General features: G+C 37.2%; 2 protein-coding genes across 2 annotated transcripts; one reads left to right on the top strand and one right to left on the bottom strand.

Moving 5' to 3' along the window:
• Nucleotides 1-1087: 1087 nt before the first annotated feature.
• On the bottom strand, nt 1088-4875 carry LOC112050203 (adenylate kinase). Its single transcript, XM_052883589.1, has 4 exons — nt 4715-4875; nt 4454-4559; nt 2594-2830; nt 1088-2220 (listed from the first exon to the last, which is right to left on the bottom strand). Exons 2-4 carry the CDS (start codon nt 4553-4555, stop codon nt 1831-1833), a joined length of 729 nt encoding a protein of 242 aa, XP_052739549.1. The 5' UTR covers nt 4556-4559; nt 4715-4875; the 3' UTR covers nt 1088-1830.
• A 550-nt stretch (nt 4876-5425) lies between these two features.
• On the top strand, nt 5426-19744 carry LOC112050200 (nucleoporin Nup188). Its single transcript, XM_052883489.1, has 16 exons — nt 5426-5623; nt 5716-5926; nt 6699-7303; nt 7869-7989; nt 8249-8362; nt 8787-9086; nt 9575-10080; nt 11022-11202; nt 12713-12977; nt 13815-14107; nt 14567-14875; nt 15146-16579; nt 16928-17058; nt 17766-17982; nt 18403-18624; nt 19097-19744. The coding sequence occupies exons 1-16, from the start codon at nt 5604-5606 to the stop codon at nt 19691-19693; spliced, it is 5526 nt and encodes a 1841-aa protein (XP_052739449.1). The 5' UTR covers nt 5426-5603; the 3' UTR covers nt 19694-19744.
• Nucleotides 19745-20929: the final 1185 nt, after the last annotated feature.

Genomic DNA, 20929 nt, shown 5'->3' with positions numbered 1-20929 from the left:
GTTATGAAACACTATGATAGAATGGCTGTGAATTCGTGAAATAAGATTAAACATTTTTAACAAAATACCTAGATTAGCTTAACAAGTTACCTTACTACTCTTTTTCTATAGTTTAGCCGAAATTTAGATGTACCATTTACGGTCTGAAAGAATATTGTATAATCTGTACCCATATTGTACTGTTAAACTCTGTAAGTATGTATCTGTATGATTATAGACATTTTAACTATCTTATATGACTTATATAAAGGAATTTTAATGTTTACAAATATGTGACACTTTTTAGAGTATAATATTCAGAAAAATTAAGTACATGCTAAAAATATTTAGAAATGTATAGATCAACAGAAAGAATAACAAAAATCAGTCTAGTAGTTTTAAGAAAACATCATAAATTAACGTTTGTGAGAAAAATAATCTCCTTTTCAGTATGAATCAAAGATTGTATCGAACTTTTATGCAATGTTTTATATAATTTAAATTGAACTTCCTGAAAATTGCCTTTTATGAGCTTACATACCTATTTAAAATAACCTACCTACTTCAACGGTGAGACTTGAATTATATTCATTTGGTGTATCTATCATCTATTCTATAATATAGTGAATTTCTAAAATATAGTGAAAATTAAAATAAACGAAATTGTGTTTGTTATTTTCTCTAATTTTATTTTTCAGTAGGGCTAGGTTGCGCAACACAGCCCACGAGATAAGATAAAGACAAATGTAGACCAATAGCAATAGAATCGAAAATATCATTTACTTTGGTTGCGATATTAGATAAAAAGAAAGCTATGTTTTGGACTCCGCCGCTATTCGTCGACATTTATCTTTTTCTCGTCATGATATATGTCATGAAGCGCATCTTAGAGCTACTGGTCAGTATCCTTACGATGATACCATACTTCATAAGCTTAGGATGAATTATTAGAGCCTCAATAGCTCAACAGTAAAGCACTGGACTATTGTACCCATAATACAGTCTTTACCGACTAGTCGAAGGGGAATTAAAGGGTCATATTTGAAAGATACTTTTAAATATCTTTTAAAAAAATAATATGGCAAATATATTTAAAAAAAAAGACGTATTCATGGTTAGTATTGCTGTATTCATCCAAAAAAATGAATCTCGAAAATAGACCAACTATTACAGCTACATGTATTCCCAAAATAACATACAATATAGTAAAATGTATAAAGACAGTAATCAAATCACATAAAAAAGATGTAACCTTTGTAGTTTTGTACAATCACTTACGCTTACACTTGAATACTGAAAACTATTTCAATATATACCACCATAAATTTTAATTGACATATTTTGGCATTCTGTAGACAAAAAAAGTCTAATTATCAAAAATTATTTTAAAATGGTTTTAATTGTTGGCTAGCCTTTGGTATTATCCATAAAGTTCATATAGCAATGTTGTGTCGGTAATGTTATTGTGGCGGCAAGTCTAACATGTGCACTTAAAAAACAAAGTTCTTGTGTGAGTTTACTGAAAGGACTAACATTCTCAGTTATACTCATATTCTTCAATCTCCCTTCCACACAGCTAAGTGTAGCTCACTTTTGCAATAGGTATAATAAATCCTATGAAATATAATGAATGAAATACGTAAATTTAAAGGTAACAATCTGTCGAAAGGTTATTGGGTTCCTATATGGCATATCAAAATACAGCTCACAGATAATGTGACTTAAAACAATGTGTTGACTTAAAACAAAAAACAATCTGTTAACAATTTGAAGACTGAGCTAAAAATGTTACTTAATATTCAAAGTGCATATACATCTAATAGTACCTTCCAGTATTCATATATTCAAAGTTTATAATGCTGACCTTTCTCTGGCAAAGATCCTGTTTTTGAAGATAGTATCAATCCTGGTGAAGACAGCATCAGCTTGCTTGGCTGCATCGACGCGGTAGTGCAAGCCTTTCCTCATGTAATAATCAACAAGCGGCACTGTCTGGTTATGATATGTGGCAAGGCGTTTCTTCAGAGCATCGACATTGTCATCTGACCTCTTTATCAGTGGTTCTCCAGTCACATCGTCAGTCATTGGCTTGATTGGAGGGTGGAACTCCTCATGGTAACTCCGTCCACTGGAAGGATGGATCAGTCTTCCGGTAATCCTTCTCACTAGCAAACTGTCCTCGATGTTGAATTCAATGACAGCGTCAAGGGCAGTTTTCCTCTTCGCAAGCAAGTCATCCAGCTAGAACAATACAGTTGAAATCATTAAAAATACAAATTGTAAAATTATTACATAGGCTTAAAAAACGACTAACATGATGCAAGTGGATGTTGCCACCAATGCTATTTACCTTACTATGACAAAGATAAAAAGAAGGGTTCTAATTTTAATATTCTGCATATATAATATGTTTGATAGAAAATGAAATATATATTTGTAATTACTTGGTGTGGTGCCCAAACTATCCTCTTTAAAAATCAATTTGCTTCAATTTTTGTTTTTTCTAACAAATTAATGACATTCACTTGAATAACAAGACAGATGTTCTCAAGTACAAAAAATATCTGATCTAATGATGAATTGATTGTGTTACTTTAAAAATGAGTTAATTTACCTTTTCAGCCTGTGGCACTGTCCTGGGGAATCCATCAAGTAGGAAACCATTTTTACACTCAGGTTGGTCCAAGTTCTTGTCAATCATATCAACGACCATGTCATCAGAGACCAGTTTCCCCTCATCCATGACCTTCTTCACTCGACGACCAAGCTCTGATCCGGATGCTACCTCGGCTCTCAACATGTCCCCGGTAGATAGGTGGCATACACAAAACTTTTCTTTAAGACGTGGTGCCTGGTAAAGAAAATATAGTTTTACATCATCCACAGTTATATATGTTACAATAAAAAGGGAGTTAAGCATCACTCCCATCATAATAAAAGTGTTACCATAATGCATAGATTTGCAAATAAAATATCTTGCTTAGTCAAATATTATAGCCATTTGGTGGAATGTTGGTAAATCATATTGAAAAAACAAAATAAGTTGGTACATACATATATAGTAAGTGCTATTCATACAAATAGTACAAAATAGGTAATTACTGCTCCTATACAGGTCCTAATGGTTGACAACACATGCTAGAGGTACTCTACTAATATTATAAAGAGGTAAAGTTTGTGAGGTAGTAGGAGATAATCTGTAACTACTTAATCTATTTCAAAAATTCTTTTACCAATACAAAGCCACATTATTTGTGAGTGTCATATAGGCTATTCAAGTATTACATGATGGCTTTGCTTTGATTATTTTTGATGACAATGGTTGGGGGACCAGTGTGATTATATAGTAGTTGTTTGCTTGTTACACATATTGCAACCTACATCTTGTCTATGTTTGGATATAAAACACATTTTCAGGGATTCCCACAAATAATATATACACATTTAGGTACTAACTAAGAACAGAGTAGGGGTTTATTGCTTGCTATTCAAGCAATTAAACACAGAATCCAATTACATTTAAATTAAATTGCATAGAACAATGATTATGTACACATGGCAGGGGTAAGAGCTTTGCTTACTTTTGCTGACAAGGGGTAAATAATTGTAAAAAATCTGCTTATACTGAAATGGCCATATTACTTATTTCCACAGGAGGGAACTATGTGGGTGAAAACATGGGGTGTTGGCGAGCTGAAGAGTTTGTTTGTTTGAACACGCTAATCCCAGGAACTACTTAGGTCTGATCTGAAAAATTCTTTCAGTGTTAGGTAGCCCATTTATTGTGGCTATATTTTATACTCATATTCCTACAGGAACGAAAACCACGCGGGAGAATACGCACGGCGTCTACTAGTGTATTTATAATCACATAATAGCACTTGCACAATAGAAAATTGCTCTACAAAGTATTGTCCTGTAGCATAATTATTTCATCAATTCCTCAAAGCAGATGCATACATAATTCACTACAGTTATACTAATATCAATTCATAAACATTGAACCCACAGGGCAGGTAGATTTAAAAAAAATCACATGACATAATGGTAAAGCAAAACAACTGTGTTTAAAAAATATTTGAAATTTAGTATTTAAAAGAAAATATAGCTAACTGCACAAAAATTATTTCCCTTCAAATATTATCTCAGATATTAATGTCATAAAATTATAAAGAAACGGAAGTAACAACAACAGGTTAGGAATAATAATGTTAGCTTTGGTTACAAAAAAAAATACAGGAAACAGAGTGTTGTTTAAACAGGTAAAGCAGAAATATATTTTTATTCAATAATTTTAATAACCCTGTTGTAATATCTTATCAAACCGATAACATAAAGATTGGAGTTACAAAATCAGAAACTATAAAATACCACTACATATTCTACAAGTTACAATATGTTATTGATAAATAACAAGTTCTTGTAAAGGTCAAAGCCTGGATGTTTATGAATTAATGAACTATAGGTTACTTACTTGTGTGCCCTTCCCAGAGCCTGGCGGTCCTAACAACACAGCTCTTATGCCGATAGGATCATTAGCCAGAGAAGGGTTAACTGCTGTTGCTGCTGGGGCCATGTTTCTGAAGAGTACAACAAAATTAAGAACACATGATGTACAATTTATCTCCAAGTACAATATGTTTAGCGAATGACCGAATCACCGAACAGAGATAACCGTCTAGAATCACGTGTGACGTGCGGATCTTAATTAAAATCATTATCTAAATGTACTTACCTAAAGTGAAATTATTAAAGCCGGTTTCGGAAAGTAATTAAACTGACACACTCACTCGCACAATGCCACAAACATAAAATAAAAATTGACAAAATGAAAATACAAAATATATTTCTACAAGTACTATTGCTGTCAAATGTCAGCTGTCAATGACGTCAACACGCTCGCACAGCATTGCGATTGCGCTGGGCCAATGTGGCGCCAATGTTGCGCAGTCTTGGATGCTTGCGCAGGACAATAACTGTCAAATGTCAATCAACCACCCACCAACTATAAACCACCTCCCTGCTAAATTTCAAGTTAGTAGCATATTAAATGAAAGACTTTCATACAAACTTTTGAGAACCTCAAGACCACTTTAAAATTAATGAACATTATCCATTGTCAATAAATGAAAAAAAAAATGTTACTTTTGAGTACATAATATTTAAAAATAAGTAGGGTTAGTATAAATAACAATAATAGTTTAATTAATATTTTTTCTTTATTTAACCACTTTGACGCCCACTCGGAAACGCGACAACAAGTGGGGATTTTATGGAGAATCGCTTAGACCATTTTAATGGTCTAAGGAGAATCGGGACATTATCTTTCCCAAACTTGGGGAATTGCGCCTCGTTTAGTGGGGAATTAGGAAAATAGGTTTTGGCAATGCTTTGTAAACTGTTGACAAAATGTCATTGTCAATGTCAATTAGTTGTCAATGTCAAATCTTTCAAGGGATCGGATCTCAAATAAAGCGGTTTTTTTTTGCCTGGCTTTGCCGCATTTAGAAATTATTTTTGTTTTTGCGAGTTTTAACACAAAACATTGCATAGTTTGAAATGAGAATGTTATTTCAGTAAACTACTACAATTTTTAACTTTTAACCACAAAGAAATCTGTTATAATGACTAATAATGTGACTCCGTGAGTTTTTTTTCTAACCTGTGATTGTGATATTATTTAATAATAATAATCGTTAACACTCAAGTCTAAATGTGAAATTGTTTATTTTCCAGCTACTGGAAACGGCTATGGCGCTGGGTATCTTCACAAAGTCTTGCACAAGAAAAGTTACTGATTGTTTTAAACAAAAGTGTTGTGGACGCACTAAGCCAGGGTCTCACCTGTTACAAACCTCACAAGCCTGAATTGTATGCACAGTTGCAAAACAAATATCCAGATCAGACTAAGCTTTTAAGTGTGGTGCAAACTTTACAACTCTATTTAGTGAGTTAATTTTATTTTTTAGATAGTATCATCATTATTAACAGCCTATTTTGACAGCCTACTACAAGATGAGTAGTGCTATTCTGTAACAATGTTTTGTATAATTCGCAAGTAAATCATAATTACCTACAGCTAGAATAGCCCTACAGGATTCGGTCCCATCTAAGATAAGGGGTTTGGAGCTTTCAGTCTGTTTAGCCTTGGAAGTCCATTTCTACACATTAAGGCAGTCATTGCAGAGGGCTGCTCTACGCTCTGCACCCATGTTCTTGTAGTTTGGGCCTCACACAGCAAGCTTGTTCCATAGCCCATGACTAGAACTCAAACTAACTTCATGTTTACTGAGATTACTCATAAACTGTCGTTGAGTTTAGATCACCATATACCACCAGTATGTTGTGTCAAAGAGCTTCTTTATTACCATACTGTGTGATTTAATAGGTTTATAATAAGACTTTATTTTTATTAAGGCTAAAGTTTGTATCTAAGGTTGTTACACTTTCATATCACAACTACTGAACTGATTTGGCTGAAATTTGAACTGGAGCTGGAGAGAATACATAGCATAGACATAGGCTACTTTTACCCTAGAAAAATCTATGGATCCTGCTGAATTTTTAAACAAAATTTCACAAGAACAGGGTCATTTGCATCTGCTAATAATTAAAACTTTCTGACTAATATTTTTGTCTAATGATAATGTCTTCTTCATTGTTTATTCTAGTAAAATGCATTTTCATTATTTACATATTCATTTTATTGTACATTACAGGACGTAGATTGCTTTCAAATATGGGAAATTTTGAAGCATTATATGTGCGATATATCATATGGTACCCCAGACGATGCACTGAAGAATGTAGCATTTGTTGACACAAGACCTACATTCCTTCTGCCAAATGCTTGGAGTTTCTACTATTCCGAGAGATTATTTCTCCTCAAACTGCTGCAATATATCATTCAATTCAAGAATGATGTAAGCCATAAATATTGCAAGGAGTTCAATAAAATCATAGATGACATTGGTATAGGAAACTTAAAAACATCTCTAATATCTCAGTTTGAGAAAACATTATTGGCTACTCCACCACCAAGAAAAATTCAGAATGAGTTTGGAAGTGATACAGTGAGGCAAGAATGGGCCGAGTCAAATTTAAGAGAGCAGTTGGCAATTCTGCAGATAATTATGTTGATAGCAAATGAATATACTTTTACAGAATCAGAATTTACTAATTTGTTTAAATTATTCAAGAAGCATTATTTTGGAAAGAATCAGGGCTATAGTAACTTTTTGGATGAGCAACACAGAGAGGCGTGTTTGAGGGTTATGTATATGGAAGTTGGGCTGTTCACTGTAATTTTAGACAGTGGAAAAATGTAAGTAAAGTACTTTTCATGAAAGAAGCCCCTCAGACGCGGCGCTAATGTCTTAATGGCGGTCTAATTGTCATTTGTGTAAGGAGCTGTCAATTTTAGTTCAGGTTTTAACTGCGGGGCTTCTTTCATGAAAGGACTAATGTAAAAAACCTCAAGAACAAAACTTACACATTATTATCAATCAATAAATTTTTTCAAGTATTTATAATTATTTACATGATACTAACACAAACAAACTTGAATTTTTGTCTGTTTATCTTTGGAATAGCTGAACCAATTTTAATGAGACCTTCACAGGCAGATAAATACTAAGCAACACACTGACTATTTTGTATCCTGGAAAACTGAATTCCCATGGGATTTGTAAATAACTGAATTTCATGCTAACATGACCCTACTAGTCTGGCTAGTTATAATATGAGCTATAATGTCAGGATAATCCTAATGATATAATAACATGTGAAATATTGTACATTTCTTATTAAAATCTATCAGTTTCTGTTTTAATGTAATCACACATTTGATTAACCAAACATTTTGTTAATCTTATTTTATTATTTTTTAGCAAAAATGTTTCTGGCTGGATAGAAAGTACAAAAGAATTAGTAGAAACTGAACTTGTCAAGTTGGAACCTCAAGCAGAACATAGTCTTATGCTTATTGTATGGATGATGTTAACCCTGCAGGTATGATTTACTAGACATTTTGTAAATTATATTCACAAGATATTTTAAATTGCTCTAAAGATGCGTTAGTGATTTAATGCTATAATTCATTGTCTAAATTGTGTATTGCTGTACTTATGTATTTCAGACAAGAATTAAATTGAAATGAGATACATTTCTTAAAAAAATGTTCATAATTTTCATACATTCCCCACTTCATGATTATTATTAATTTCATATAATTATTATAATTGAATGTACTTATATAATATTGTTATAGAGTGAAACACATGTTAAATTGTTTGAGAATCAGTACCAACAATTTGGAGCAACTGCATTGCGGATGAAAGTTTTCATATTCATGCAACAAATGCTGAGCAGTTCTGTATATTCAGTAAGTATTTTATGTTAATTACATTATAATGTTTTTTGTACCAAATTTTAGCAGCCGCTAATAGTATCTTAAGATTAAAAAATAAGTGAGCAGTTACTGTCCCTGGCTGTCCGATTCTATTTAATGTCTCCATATTCATATATTTATTTTTAAATTGAGCATTCTTTCAAATAGTTACACATTATTATTATATTAAGTTATCACAGAACACATCTGCTTATAGTCATGATACTGATCGCAAACCCAGAAGAAAAAAGAAAAAAAATTATAGAGTTAGCAGCTTTCGCTATATAGGCGCTATCATTGTGCTTCATGTTGTTTCATATATTTATACAACCAGTTCTTGAATGCATTGAGTGACTTTGCGGTTATCTATAATAAACAAAGTTCTGCAGTCAATATAATTGAAACATTTCGCTTACAGGACGGTTCCAAATGTGCTGTCATAATGCGTCACAGGATGTTCAGACTGTTAAACGAATTGTGTGACAGATTCGACGGTGACGGAACAATGAGCCATCAACCAGGAATGATGATGTTATGTGCTGATCTTCTTAAAGCTCCGGATATAGCTCAACAGTTCTGGTCGCTCCATAAAATGGAGGACCAATTTGGTGTAGTGTCACTTTGGCATACCGCATTGGAGTATTTTCCTTACAATTTCAGCGCTTTGTCCATCCTTTCCGCTGGATTGGCAGAAGCTGGAAAGGATAGTACAAGGAATGTAAGTAAACTATGTCAATTTACTACTTTTTACTTACCTTCAACATACAAGTGTACAGTCTGGCAAGTTCATTGATAACACTTCCATGATATGCGGGCGACAGGGGGAACACTGCGTGGGTGTGAAATCATGCGTGCGGGGAAATGCTACACGCCCCCCGTCTCGAGCGCTACATCGGGAATGTAATAAACGAAGTTACCAAGCTATAGTACCTGTGAAGTGAAAAATTACTTCTTGTGTTTTAAAAATGTACTGCTAGCCATTGGCCTGCAGTTTTCGCGTAGATTAGTGATAAAATATAGCCTATGACATTCATAACGTGGGTTTCTAGTGGTAAAAGAATTTCCAAAATCAATTCAGTAGATCGAATGATTACTTTTTTCAAGACCACAGAATTAGCTGTTTATAGTGGTATAGATTTAATGAAATTGAAAATAAATATATAATTAATTCCAAAATTTTCGTTATTCGCACCTTGTCTGTTATAGCTAATTGCAGAACTGAAGAGTTTACCAGTCTACACAGAAATATACAACCCTAATGCAGTACCACTGATGTCAATACATTTGGATAATGCAGTTGTAGGACGAGATTATTTCCCCATGGGTGATGAATCGTACCGCATAGAGGCGGGCTCGAAAGCCACCATAATGGAAAGAAAGGAGGGAACCATGATACACTTCCGAACACCATATTCATATTGGACTATATTTAACAGTGAAATAGAAAAAGCCTTGGACCGTAAACAAAACTATCAAAATGTGAATGTAACGTTGGAGAAGGTCTACGAAGGTGCCAAAGTTTTGAAAAATGTATTAAAGGCTTTGGTCGGAGATAAGGAGATTCCTAAAAGTTTGGTGGCTCCCAGTGAAGGAGTCTTCGATGTTTTGGTGAGATTTCTGAAATCGGATGCAGCACAGCTTGAATTGTTGGTGGAATGTCTCAGTGTGTGTACAACATTAGTACCTATGTTTCCAAAGGATGTTCATTTAAGGTTGGTGGTTGCTTACCTGAAGATAATGCTCATTGATTTAGTGTATTTTTTGTGTGTATGTATCAAATTGACTGTTTAAATTAATTAAGTTGATTTAAGTATTGTATGGATTTCAATTGAATAATCAAAAATAGTTCAATATTTAATAGTTAAATACGGGGATAAAATATAGCCTATTCTGAACAAGCTGTACAAATCAAGGTTATAGGTGTCAGCGGTAACGTATGGGTGCGGCGAAAGGCAATCACCACACCTGCGTTTTGATTTGGCCTACTTTATATACGACAAGTAGCATAATTTGATTTCATTTCAGTAGATCCAGAAATTACCCCTTACAACCTCACAAACATTACCTCTTTATAATATTAAGTATGAATTAATCTGGTCATCGTACTAACAATACTAAAAAACCTAGTCTAAGCTGCCTACAACCGCCACCTTTGGACCTTCTTTACTTAAACAACCAAAATATCATCATCAACATTATCAGCCAATGGACATCCACTGCTGGACTTAGGCCTCTTGTATGGACCTCCAATCAAGCACAGCGGTCCCGTGCCGCCAGCATCTAGGGGCTCCCTGCAACCCGCTTCATGTCTTCGGTCCACATAGGGATCATGGAGGAGGTCGACCAACGCTGTGCTTTCCAGTGCGGGGTTGCCAACATCCATCGGCTCTTCAAACTACGTGGCCTGCCCATTGCAAATTTTGCTTCGCGATTCGCTGAGCTATGTCAGTGACTTTTGTTCGTCTGCAGATCTCCTCATATCTGATTCGATCACGCAGAGATCCAAGCATAACTCGCTCCATCGCTTGCTGAGTGACTTTGAGCCTTCTAATAATGCCCATATTTAGAGATCATGTCTCGGATCCGTCATCACTGGCACTTACTGTTCAACAAACTTCTTCAGAAGACTTCAACAAACAACCAAATATTCCAGGTTAATAAACACAGGCCTCCTGCCGCGCATCGTCAACCACCAGCTGGGTCACGTGGAGTACGCGCACGGCGTGTCTCTTGACTCGGCGGCGGTGGGCGCCTACCTAGTCACTGTGGAACAGCCCAACGGGTCATACGCCTTCTTGGGGGCATATATTGATATGCTGCGCTCTTTCCACGAGGTAATTGCACGTTTGCCTATTTTGATAACCTCCCACAGAAAATTGTTGGTTTTGTGGAAAAGAGGAAAATCCGCGATGTGCTATTTTTGAATACTCTGGCCTGTATCAACTTGAGATGGACGGCACAGGTATAGCAAATACCTGTAGAAACCTGATTGCGCGTGTACTGTCCTGTCAAAGATATGTTACGTTGGCTATGGAAAAGTGAGGCCTTCTAACACAGACACCATCATGTCCAAAAAGTCTCGACACTGCTTTATATAAAAACTTTAACTTTTAAAAGAATAAAGATTTGTATTTGTATTGGATAGTGCACGTAGTGTGTAGTTCAAAACTCACGTAATTAAATGACTATCTTTTATTTTCGAGTAAATATCACTGTCTTTTCAAGTGACACAGTAGTCAAGCGTTATCAACTTATTTTTGAAGTTTACTCCTTAAGAATCGATTTTTTATATATAAGGCGCCCGGTATGAGAAAAATCCGAGGGGTAAAACCAACTGAACTAACGAAAAAGTGTCACGTTTTTGGTGCGCAACTTTCTAATTTAGCTGTGAGTGTATTGAGACGTACATAGGGCATGCTGTATAGGCGACTATACCTATATACTATATGTTATTGGGCTTGTTTGTTTAATGATTATATCATTGTAAGAGTAAAATATATAATGTGAAGTATATTATAAAGTCTATTAGTTATTTTACAATTCTATACATTTAGTCTTCTTTAACATAAGTATTACTAAAGCCCTACTCGATGTGCACTGTTTACCAACAAAAAAAAAGTGTGTATGTTAAAAAAAACAAAAAGTTAGCTCGAAGCACGTCTCAATACTCGCGCCTTATAAGTGAAAGGTGCGCAACCGAGGTGCAGCAGGCCGCGGCGTGCGCACCCGCCTACAGCGTGCACATGGGTACGATGTGCAAGTTGTTGGCGGCACAGCGCACGGTGAAAGGTGCGCAGAATAGGTTACGCACAAAAAACGTAACGCATGTCATTTCATAACTTATTGGAGTTTACTCCTTAACAATCGATTTTTCATTTATACCCCTCGGTACGTTTTTTGTGCGCAACCTATTCTGCGCACCTTTCACCGTACGTAGCCGCCATAGCGTGCACATGCCTAGCGCGTCCGCACGCACGTGCACGCGGTTGGCGGGCGCGCACGCAGCGCTGCACCTTGGTTGCGCACCTTTCACTTTTCAGGCGTTGCTATTGAAAAGAGTAAACTCCATTCATGCGACGGAGCTGACACACTTTTTTTTATCAACTTGTTTTTGTCGTATAAAAAAGATATCATCAGTTGCCCAAGCGTTGGCGGTAAATTCACCGACCAGACTCTAGACTCGACTCTTCCTCGAAGCCTTTATAAAAATGTAAATGATGAAATACTATTAACGTCGCAAAAATTAAGCAATGAAACAGTCACAAATGCGCCTTGCTCTATGACGAGCACAAAAAAAACTCGTCCAGAGAAAAGCCCATCTATAGTTATACAACAACATTCCAGGCATCAGACGACGATCGTATAGTAACGGAAATCTTGCTCCCCGGGCTAGTGTTGATACTGCATGAGGTGTTCCCCAACGTGTGCGGCTGGCGCTACACTAGCGCTCACGAACGAAGGCGGTTGATCCAACGCTGCGCAGAATTCTTGAGTCTGGTTCTCCAACAGAGTAGCACTAAGCCGAATATGGTGCTCTTGAAGAAGACCTGCATATACAGCCTCATGCATACGGAGAATGCTTTGGAGTTGATGAAGATTATATCGTTTGGTAAGTCTAATAAATTAATAACCGCCTTGTTATTAGTAAAGCGTTTCGTCCTAGATAAGTGTTACAGGATGACTGGTGAAGTACTACCCTGTTCTTGTTTCTCACACCAAGCAAAAATATTGTGTACCGTTTTTAAGAGCATGGTTTGTCGCGTTCTTGTTTCTGACACCAAGCAAATAGTTTTATACCGTTTTTAAGAGTTTGTTTGCCATGATTATGATGAGATGTTGACTCTACAACGTGCAATTGCACGTTGTAGAGTCAACATCTCCTGAGGATGCTCCGGTTTCGGGGTGAAACGTACGTAGAGAGTATTTTGTCGGACCTGGGTGACGTTGTCGCATGGGTTCGCCGAATTTTCGCGGATGATAGCAAAATAAATAAATCATTATATAATCATGATGAACTTCCGCAAAGTAACGCCTGCTTCTATCCAATAGTTTGTTTGCCAGTTAACAAGTAAACGGAAACTTGAAAACAAAAATGATTTCATTTTATCATCTTGATAGATGTGACTTACGCTTTCCTTCATGGAAGAAGGGGTTAAAAGGAACCCCTTACTTAGGGTTAGTAAGATGTCTGACTCTGTACCTATCACTTCCAGATGTTAACCGGATCCGGCGGCCTAATGTGCTCTCTGCGGACTATAAATGATTTTCGTGCTTGAGAAAGTACCATTTTTCTATATGCTTTAAAACCATTTTAACGCGCCTCATGACTTTCTTAAGAACCAGAAAAAAAAAGTTGAATGTAATCAGTCTTTTCTTTCTCAAGTGACGTGATTATGGGAAACAGCGATTCATTTATATTCTTATATAAATTTATTGCTTTTTTAAGGTAACGATCGCCTGGAAAGGCTTATCCAAGACGACACAAACTGGGTATCAGGCCCCGTCTACCAATACACATCAACTTTACAACGATGCCTTGCGATCGTGATCTCTGTCCTCAGACAAAAACCCTTGGTCAGTGAAGATAGCGAAGTGTCCGCTCTAGAACACTTGATATTTGCACAGAACAAACAAATGGACGAGCTAAAAGTTGTGCCCAGAGTTACTAGTTACATCAATCATGCATTCAATAAAAGTTTGTCTGTGCTCAGTTGTCGGCTGTTGAAGCGGTTTGCAGATGTAAGTATTCTAAATTAATGTAAAATTATTATTCTTAGTGACTGACCAAGTCAAAATCGAACCAAAAAAAAAAGGCTTCAGATCTATTTGCACCAGTAAGCCTAAAATGCGCATCACGACAAGGTAGCAAGACAAATATCAACAAATAGCGGCAGAATCGAAAATCTCGCTCTATTTCGTCAACTCAGTTGTTAGTGAGTGACAATAGTATTTTTCTCTTTACAAGATTTGACCCATGCTTGGCCTATTTAATAATAGGATAGCTTATAACAATCATATCGATTTAATATTACATTAAAGATTCATTTATATATGATTTCTAAGAGAACAATTGACTGGAAAGGTTTATTCAAGACAACAGTAACTGGGTTCAGGGTCTATTCAGATCTATTAAATAATATGATAGTTTAAGAAATATAATAAACTTAAAACGAAACTTAATGACTTTCTAATTTTCAGGGTTTTCAAATGTCCCTATTTGCGTCATTGGACATGACGGCCTATCAGGTGCGCGTCATGTTCCTGGACCGATTGCGAGACGAACACGAAACCGTCGGACTGAAGATCGCGATATTAGAGTTCGTTACGACTTGCATCGGCAAACAGCCCGGCCTCACTGAGGCTTTCTTTATGTTGAACCATGAGAAGGTCAAAGAAGATGAAAAGCCTGAAGAAAATGGAGAAGTTGTTAAAAAAGAAACCGACTCTGATGATGGTTTTGAAGGTATTTTGGGATATATGGCTGAATATCTCGGCTCTGTGAAATCAGTAAGTATAGAAACCTCATCCTCATCATCTCGTCAGCCGATAGATATGCTCTAATGTACGTAAGCCATTTAATATGGCCTTCCAAACGTAATAGTTATGACCCGCCTGTGCTCAGTGACTCTTAACGGCCTGTTTAATATTGTCAAAGCACCTAGTAAGAGGTCGAACAACACACGCGCTTTTGAGTGCAGGGTCACAATGTTCATTGACTCTTCTACTTAAAGCAAAAATATACTGTATTATATAAATACGTGTTTATTTCCATTTCAGGATGCAAAATCACTCCACAGTCCATTGCTAGCTTGTATTATGGCACTATTCCATGCATTATGGAAAAATAACATGCAAATCTTAATCAAAAAGTTGCGAGAGCATCCTAAATTTTGGGAATACATGATCAGTCCCTTATTTAGTCAAATTCAACCAGAACTAAGAACTTACAGTCAAATATTCAACGTTCTGGGCATTGAATTGTTTGTATCAAGAGGCAAGTTAGAACCTAATTTCCAAGAGATGTTGGAACTTTTTTTCGACATTAACAAAAAGCATTTGGACAATTGGATCAACTACATATTCTCGTTTAAAGACAGAAACGACTCCGAAGATATAGTCGACAGAGTGCCTGTGTGGTTAGGTTTACTTACCTCTTGGAAAGATTTCGTCACTATATTCTGTAAATATCTTCCTATCAGTCTGAACATTGCTCACAAGGCCAAACTTGAAGCGCCTTGTATGAATGCACTGTTGAATGAGCTGGACGATTTGAAAGATGGAAGGCTTGTTGCGATTTTGGCGGAACTTTACGTAATCATGCTCGCGAATTGGAAGCATGATTGCTTCGACAATCGCAAGGAGAGTGCAAAGCAGGTCGAAATATTGCTAACTAATACCGCCATCGTTTACGAATGTTTACATCCGAGAGCCATTCGTGCCATTCTGTCCATCGGTACGGTAGCGATCAGCACTTTAGACTACGAAATAAAAGCGAACAGTGTCACAGCCCAAAGTATAATACGTTCCGTGACCAATATTAACAGTTTGGAACTAGGGAAACTGTTAGACGAAATAAGAGATGACAAGAAAGGTAATGCTGACACGAAAGATCGTAACGAAGATATCCCCCCGATAGTATTGTCACTGGCAATGCTCGAACAGTGTTTAGACTTATACGACGATCTCTTTTCGGGGCTCTCGCACTGGTTCCAATCGACCAAGTTCATAAACAAGATTCTCTGTTGCCTGCAAGCCAGTTTGCAGAATCGTCGGCATTATGACACGTCACTGGCGGCCTTGAGGTGTCTCACGGCCTACGCGAGAGGACCCTTTGCGAAAGACTTACTGATGAGCGATGTGGATCAGTTTCTGTGGCTGCAGCTTTTGCCGCCGAAATTTGAGCTGGACTCGAACGGAAACGCAAAGAATCCATCGGCTTGGAAACCACAGGAGTGGTGGCGTGTTTATGCTTATAGTTTGGATTTTATTTCGATGATGGTGATGAAACATGGGCAGTTTTTCGCGGGCGACGCGATCACCTTTGTGGGCGTCCATTTGGAACATTTGATAGAAGCCGTTCTGTTGCCGCGGCAAGTGTACAACATTGACGCGTTGAATCTGTGCGCTTCGACCTTGAACCTTGTGGTTCAGCTGGTAAAGTTCGAAGCGCGATGGCGTATGGAGAATATCAACTCTCTCATTGGTATAATGGTAAGTTTCAATGGTTACTTCACCATAAAACATAGTAAATTATATCCTTTAAAAGTTCTAATTTATAAAATTTATTCGTCATTTAAAGATCACCAATCTCATGAATTAGACGTTTATGTCATCAACCATAATTTTCAGACTGAAATAAAATTCCGTTGCTTAGCGGATTGTTTTTTTAGAAAAGATCACGCCAAACTTCTTGTCCGCTCTGAACACGAGGCGTATATCCGCGCAAAGACAAAAGCAGTTCTCACCAGTGCTATAATACCTGCGCAGCCATATTGAGAACTGAGCGAACTAGTTGTTTGACGCGGACGAGTATACTCACATTAGACTTTGTATTGACAGCGCAGTACCAGCGCGTGCCTGCACCAGTGTGTGATGCTCATACAGCGCGCGCGCCGCGCCTCTGACCTCACGCCGCAAATCGACGACACGGTCATCGGCCCAGCGCCCACGCAACCTGCAGTTCTACACAGGTAACTATGCCTTAAGCTTTAAAAAAACCTGGTGCAACCGCAATAGCACCAAAGCCACAAAAGTCCGTCTAGTGAGAAGCCTAATCTTCCGATTTTCCTGTATGACGCAGAGACGTGTACGGTTCGCCTGAAAGACCGACGCAAAATCTATGCACTCGAGATGTGCTGGCGGCGGTTATTGCGGATTCCCTGACAGCGTTTCGGACCAACGTCTCAATCCTGGAGGAACTCAAGGTCAAACAGAGATTATCGTCGACTGTGCAAACACGAATTCTCAAATATTTCGGACCGACTCGTTGTCCAGGGGCAAGTTGAGGATAAATGGTTACGCGGTCGATCCTACACGTTGGACGGACCTGATCAAAACTTCGACACAAACCTCCATAGTTCACAGTTTCCGAGACGCTGAAGACCGGAATAAATGCAGGCGCATCGCAGGGGCTGCTGTAGCCAAAGAAAATGCGGAGTCATTAACCACGACCAATCAGTCAAGAGTGGACGACGAAGGAGGAACTATGCCTCGTTGATAAGTGGTTTCTCGACATGTGCAACATTTTCCAATAGTTTGAAGTGATAATTACTTTTAGTCTGCTTTAAATACGAGGCGGATGACTGCGAAGTGTAACAAAATAGTTGTCAGTGGCCCTCAGGGCTATTACATCTGCGCAATTCGCCATGTTTTAATATTACTTACTTTGTTGTTATAGAATTTTGGAAATCCTCCACATGGCGACCCTCTGCCTCCTGTCGTTCAGCCCGGACCTCCTGTCGCTGCTGGCGGACCCGCGGCTGGACCTGGAGCGTTGGCAGCCCGTCGTGGAACTCAGTTTTGGCGCGCCAAAGATTACTTACGAACAATTTCCACAACTCACATTTGGAACTATTCTTTCAGCGATTTGTTTGCTGACAAAGTCATTAAATCATGTAAGTATACGTCAGTTTTTTCACGTTTATTTTTAACTACGCAGGTGATTAAAAAATCGGTAGGTACGGTAGAGTTACAAATATTAACTATGTAGTTATTAACACGCACGGGTCTTATAATTTTGATATGATGAATTCTTTCTATTCTCCTTGCAAATGCAGGCCATAAAATGATTATTGTCTTAGTATGCCTGACTAGTTCTGAATCCACACAGGGTATATTAACTTAGTTGTATGTTAGTTATGAGCTTAGTTTGTCTTACTTAAAAGGCCTTTTGCAAATAGTCAACTTTGACGTTATAAAAGTGCTGGTAAACTAAAATAAATATAAAAAAAATTCTTCTTCCCTGAAGTTTTGTTCTTTCCTTGCTGGTAAACTAGGCCTATTTAGAATAAAAAAAGAAATGATTTTTTTTTCAGGCGTACCACTCGGATGAGGGCAGCGGCGGCGGCGGGCGCTCCCCGCGCGGGCGACGGCGTGCGTGCTCGTGCGGCAGTCCCGGCGGACCCATAGAGGCGCGGCGAGCGGCGCGCAGCGAGTCCGCTGGCAGCATCTCGTCTGCCGCCAGCGCACTGCCCGCGCCAAATGAACGCCTGGTGGCTGGGGCGCTGGAGGCCACCATCACCCTTCTGGCGTCACAGGTAACTACCTACATGAGAAAATACAATTGGGGGTATATCAAAAGATATACCCCCAATATTTTAGTATCAATTAAAAAAAACCAGTGTACTGTAGACCACACGACTGAGAAACTTATATCAATAGTAAAAAACAAAGCGCCATCTATGAGCCTTGGGCATAACTGCATCGAAACAGATTCTTGAAGTGTACAAGTAGGGATTGTTTCAAAGTTCTCTAAGAACGCCATCTACCGGTATTTTCAATTAACAAATACTGTTTACACTATACCTGTAGATGGCAGCACGTATCTTAAAAGCTTCGCATCGTAAAGCGCCCGCAGTGTAGCGTGCGTAAAGAAGTTTTACTTCAAAATGCAATAATGCAAAATAAATGCTTAAAACATTTAACAAAAATTAAAAAAAAAACGACATATTACGTAATTTTTAAACTCAAAATATTTTTTTTATCATATTAACATTTTAACCATTTCAGGCACTGCTGGCGGTCCGCGACCCGAACGTCTCCGCACGCCACAAGCAACTCGTGCGCCGCGAGCTGGCGTCTGAGCTGACCGTGTACCACGACTTCGTGCGCAAACGCATCCTCTGCGCCGCACACTCGCGCCCGCATCTCTACCGGAACAAGCTCGGCGCGTGGCCCCTCCCACCAAACGAAGACGAAACCAAGCTAATAGAGTTAGCGAAACATGAAAATCCGTGCAACTTCGAAGACAAACGCAACGACTTGCCCCCTCCACCTCCCCCCAAAAGGGCTTCCCACGATTCGATGCGTGAATACGTACTCCGCAAACATTACTTGGTGAAATGCGCGCAGACCCCTACTAAAGAACCGCCTTCCCCCGTATCCCACTCGACTCCTACGTCGGACAAGAAGAAAGAAACTTCTAGAAGCTCGAAACGTGTCTCCTGGGCAGAAACCACCAGGGATAGCGACGAAATTTTCGATAGTTCTTTAGAAGAAATAGAACCTGTTTATTCCAATTTAACTGATGTCCAAATCAATAATGATGAGGATTACTTCCATTTTATGTCGATTGTATTCCTTTACATATGCCAAACAGAATTGTAATTTCCATTGTAAGTTTTAAGAATAATGAAATCATTTTGCTATTTTCTGAAATGTTGACTTTTATTTTCCTCATAGCAGGATTAACCCGCGTAATTCCCATTTCCATGGGAAAACGGGATTAAAATTGTGATTAAAGGTTCATTCATAATGTAGTGTTACATTGGTGAAAGATTTTAGAATCGGTCTAGTCCAATAGTTGCGAAACCTATTGAAACAAAAAATAAAACTTACCTCTATAAAATATTATTTCAACACAATTTATTGAATGAATGTTTATGTTGAAAAATCCACAGAAATAAGTAATAATAATAGTTAAAAACATGTATAAAATTATATACCTTTGTATCAAATAAAAACAGTTTATGGAATTACACAAAACTTATAAATAGACTAGCAAATCTAATTTTAAAACTGGCGCCAAATAAGTTTATAAAGGTAAACGCCCATGGTATAGAAAACGAATAACAGCATAAATTGCAAATCATGAAAACGAGGGAGGAAATAAAAAAAATTACATTAAAATCCATTTAAAATCTTATGAAAAAAAAATACTAAAAATTAATGAATTTACTGATTTTTGACAATGAATATTATCAGAAATTACCATCAAATTACTTAATATTGTAAGAGGTAAAAAAGTTATATATTAACCCTTAAAAGCTACAAAGGGTGATTTTACACCCAGCTTACTTAGTTTTATGTCTCAGATTTCTAATGGCATATTTAATTTATCAATATTTAATTGTATTATTTCGTGAGTGTAATACATTTATAGGCTTTTTTTATTGTAGATCGATCGACTGAGGCACCAAAATATGTATTACAGGCATTGCAAGAGTATTGAGAGAGTAACAGATGAAGTGAACTATATTGATCTGGATATTCATGAAGAAGATGTATTAACTGTAGACGATGATACTACTTTTAATAGTAGAAGTTGCGTTAAATAGATTTTACTGCACAAGTATCTTTAAAAAAATCTCAATTAAATTTTAAAAATCTCATGTTTTCATAGATATAAGGTTATAATAATATTTCTAATTAATGGCTTTGTAAATTTTTTTAAGCATAGGAATCTTATATAAACACGATGAAAAAAGTATAAAACTTCGATATTTTTTTTAAACTTTTTCCATACCCCTTCAGAATTACTAATAATTTGAGAATCGTTATTTCACAGTTTTATTGGTTTTTTTTTCGAAAATCTAAATCAATACATCAGATAAGAGCGAGCGA

Source organism: Bicyclus anynana, chromosome 1 (assembly GCF_947172395.1).
Source record: "Bicyclus anynana chromosome 1, ilBicAnyn1.1, whole genome shotgun sequence".
NCBI lineage: Eukaryota > Metazoa > Arthropoda > Insecta > Lepidoptera > Nymphalidae > Bicyclus > Bicyclus anynana.
Note: the sequence above shows the minus strand (reverse complement) of the source record. Positions and strands in the feature narration are given on the sequence as shown.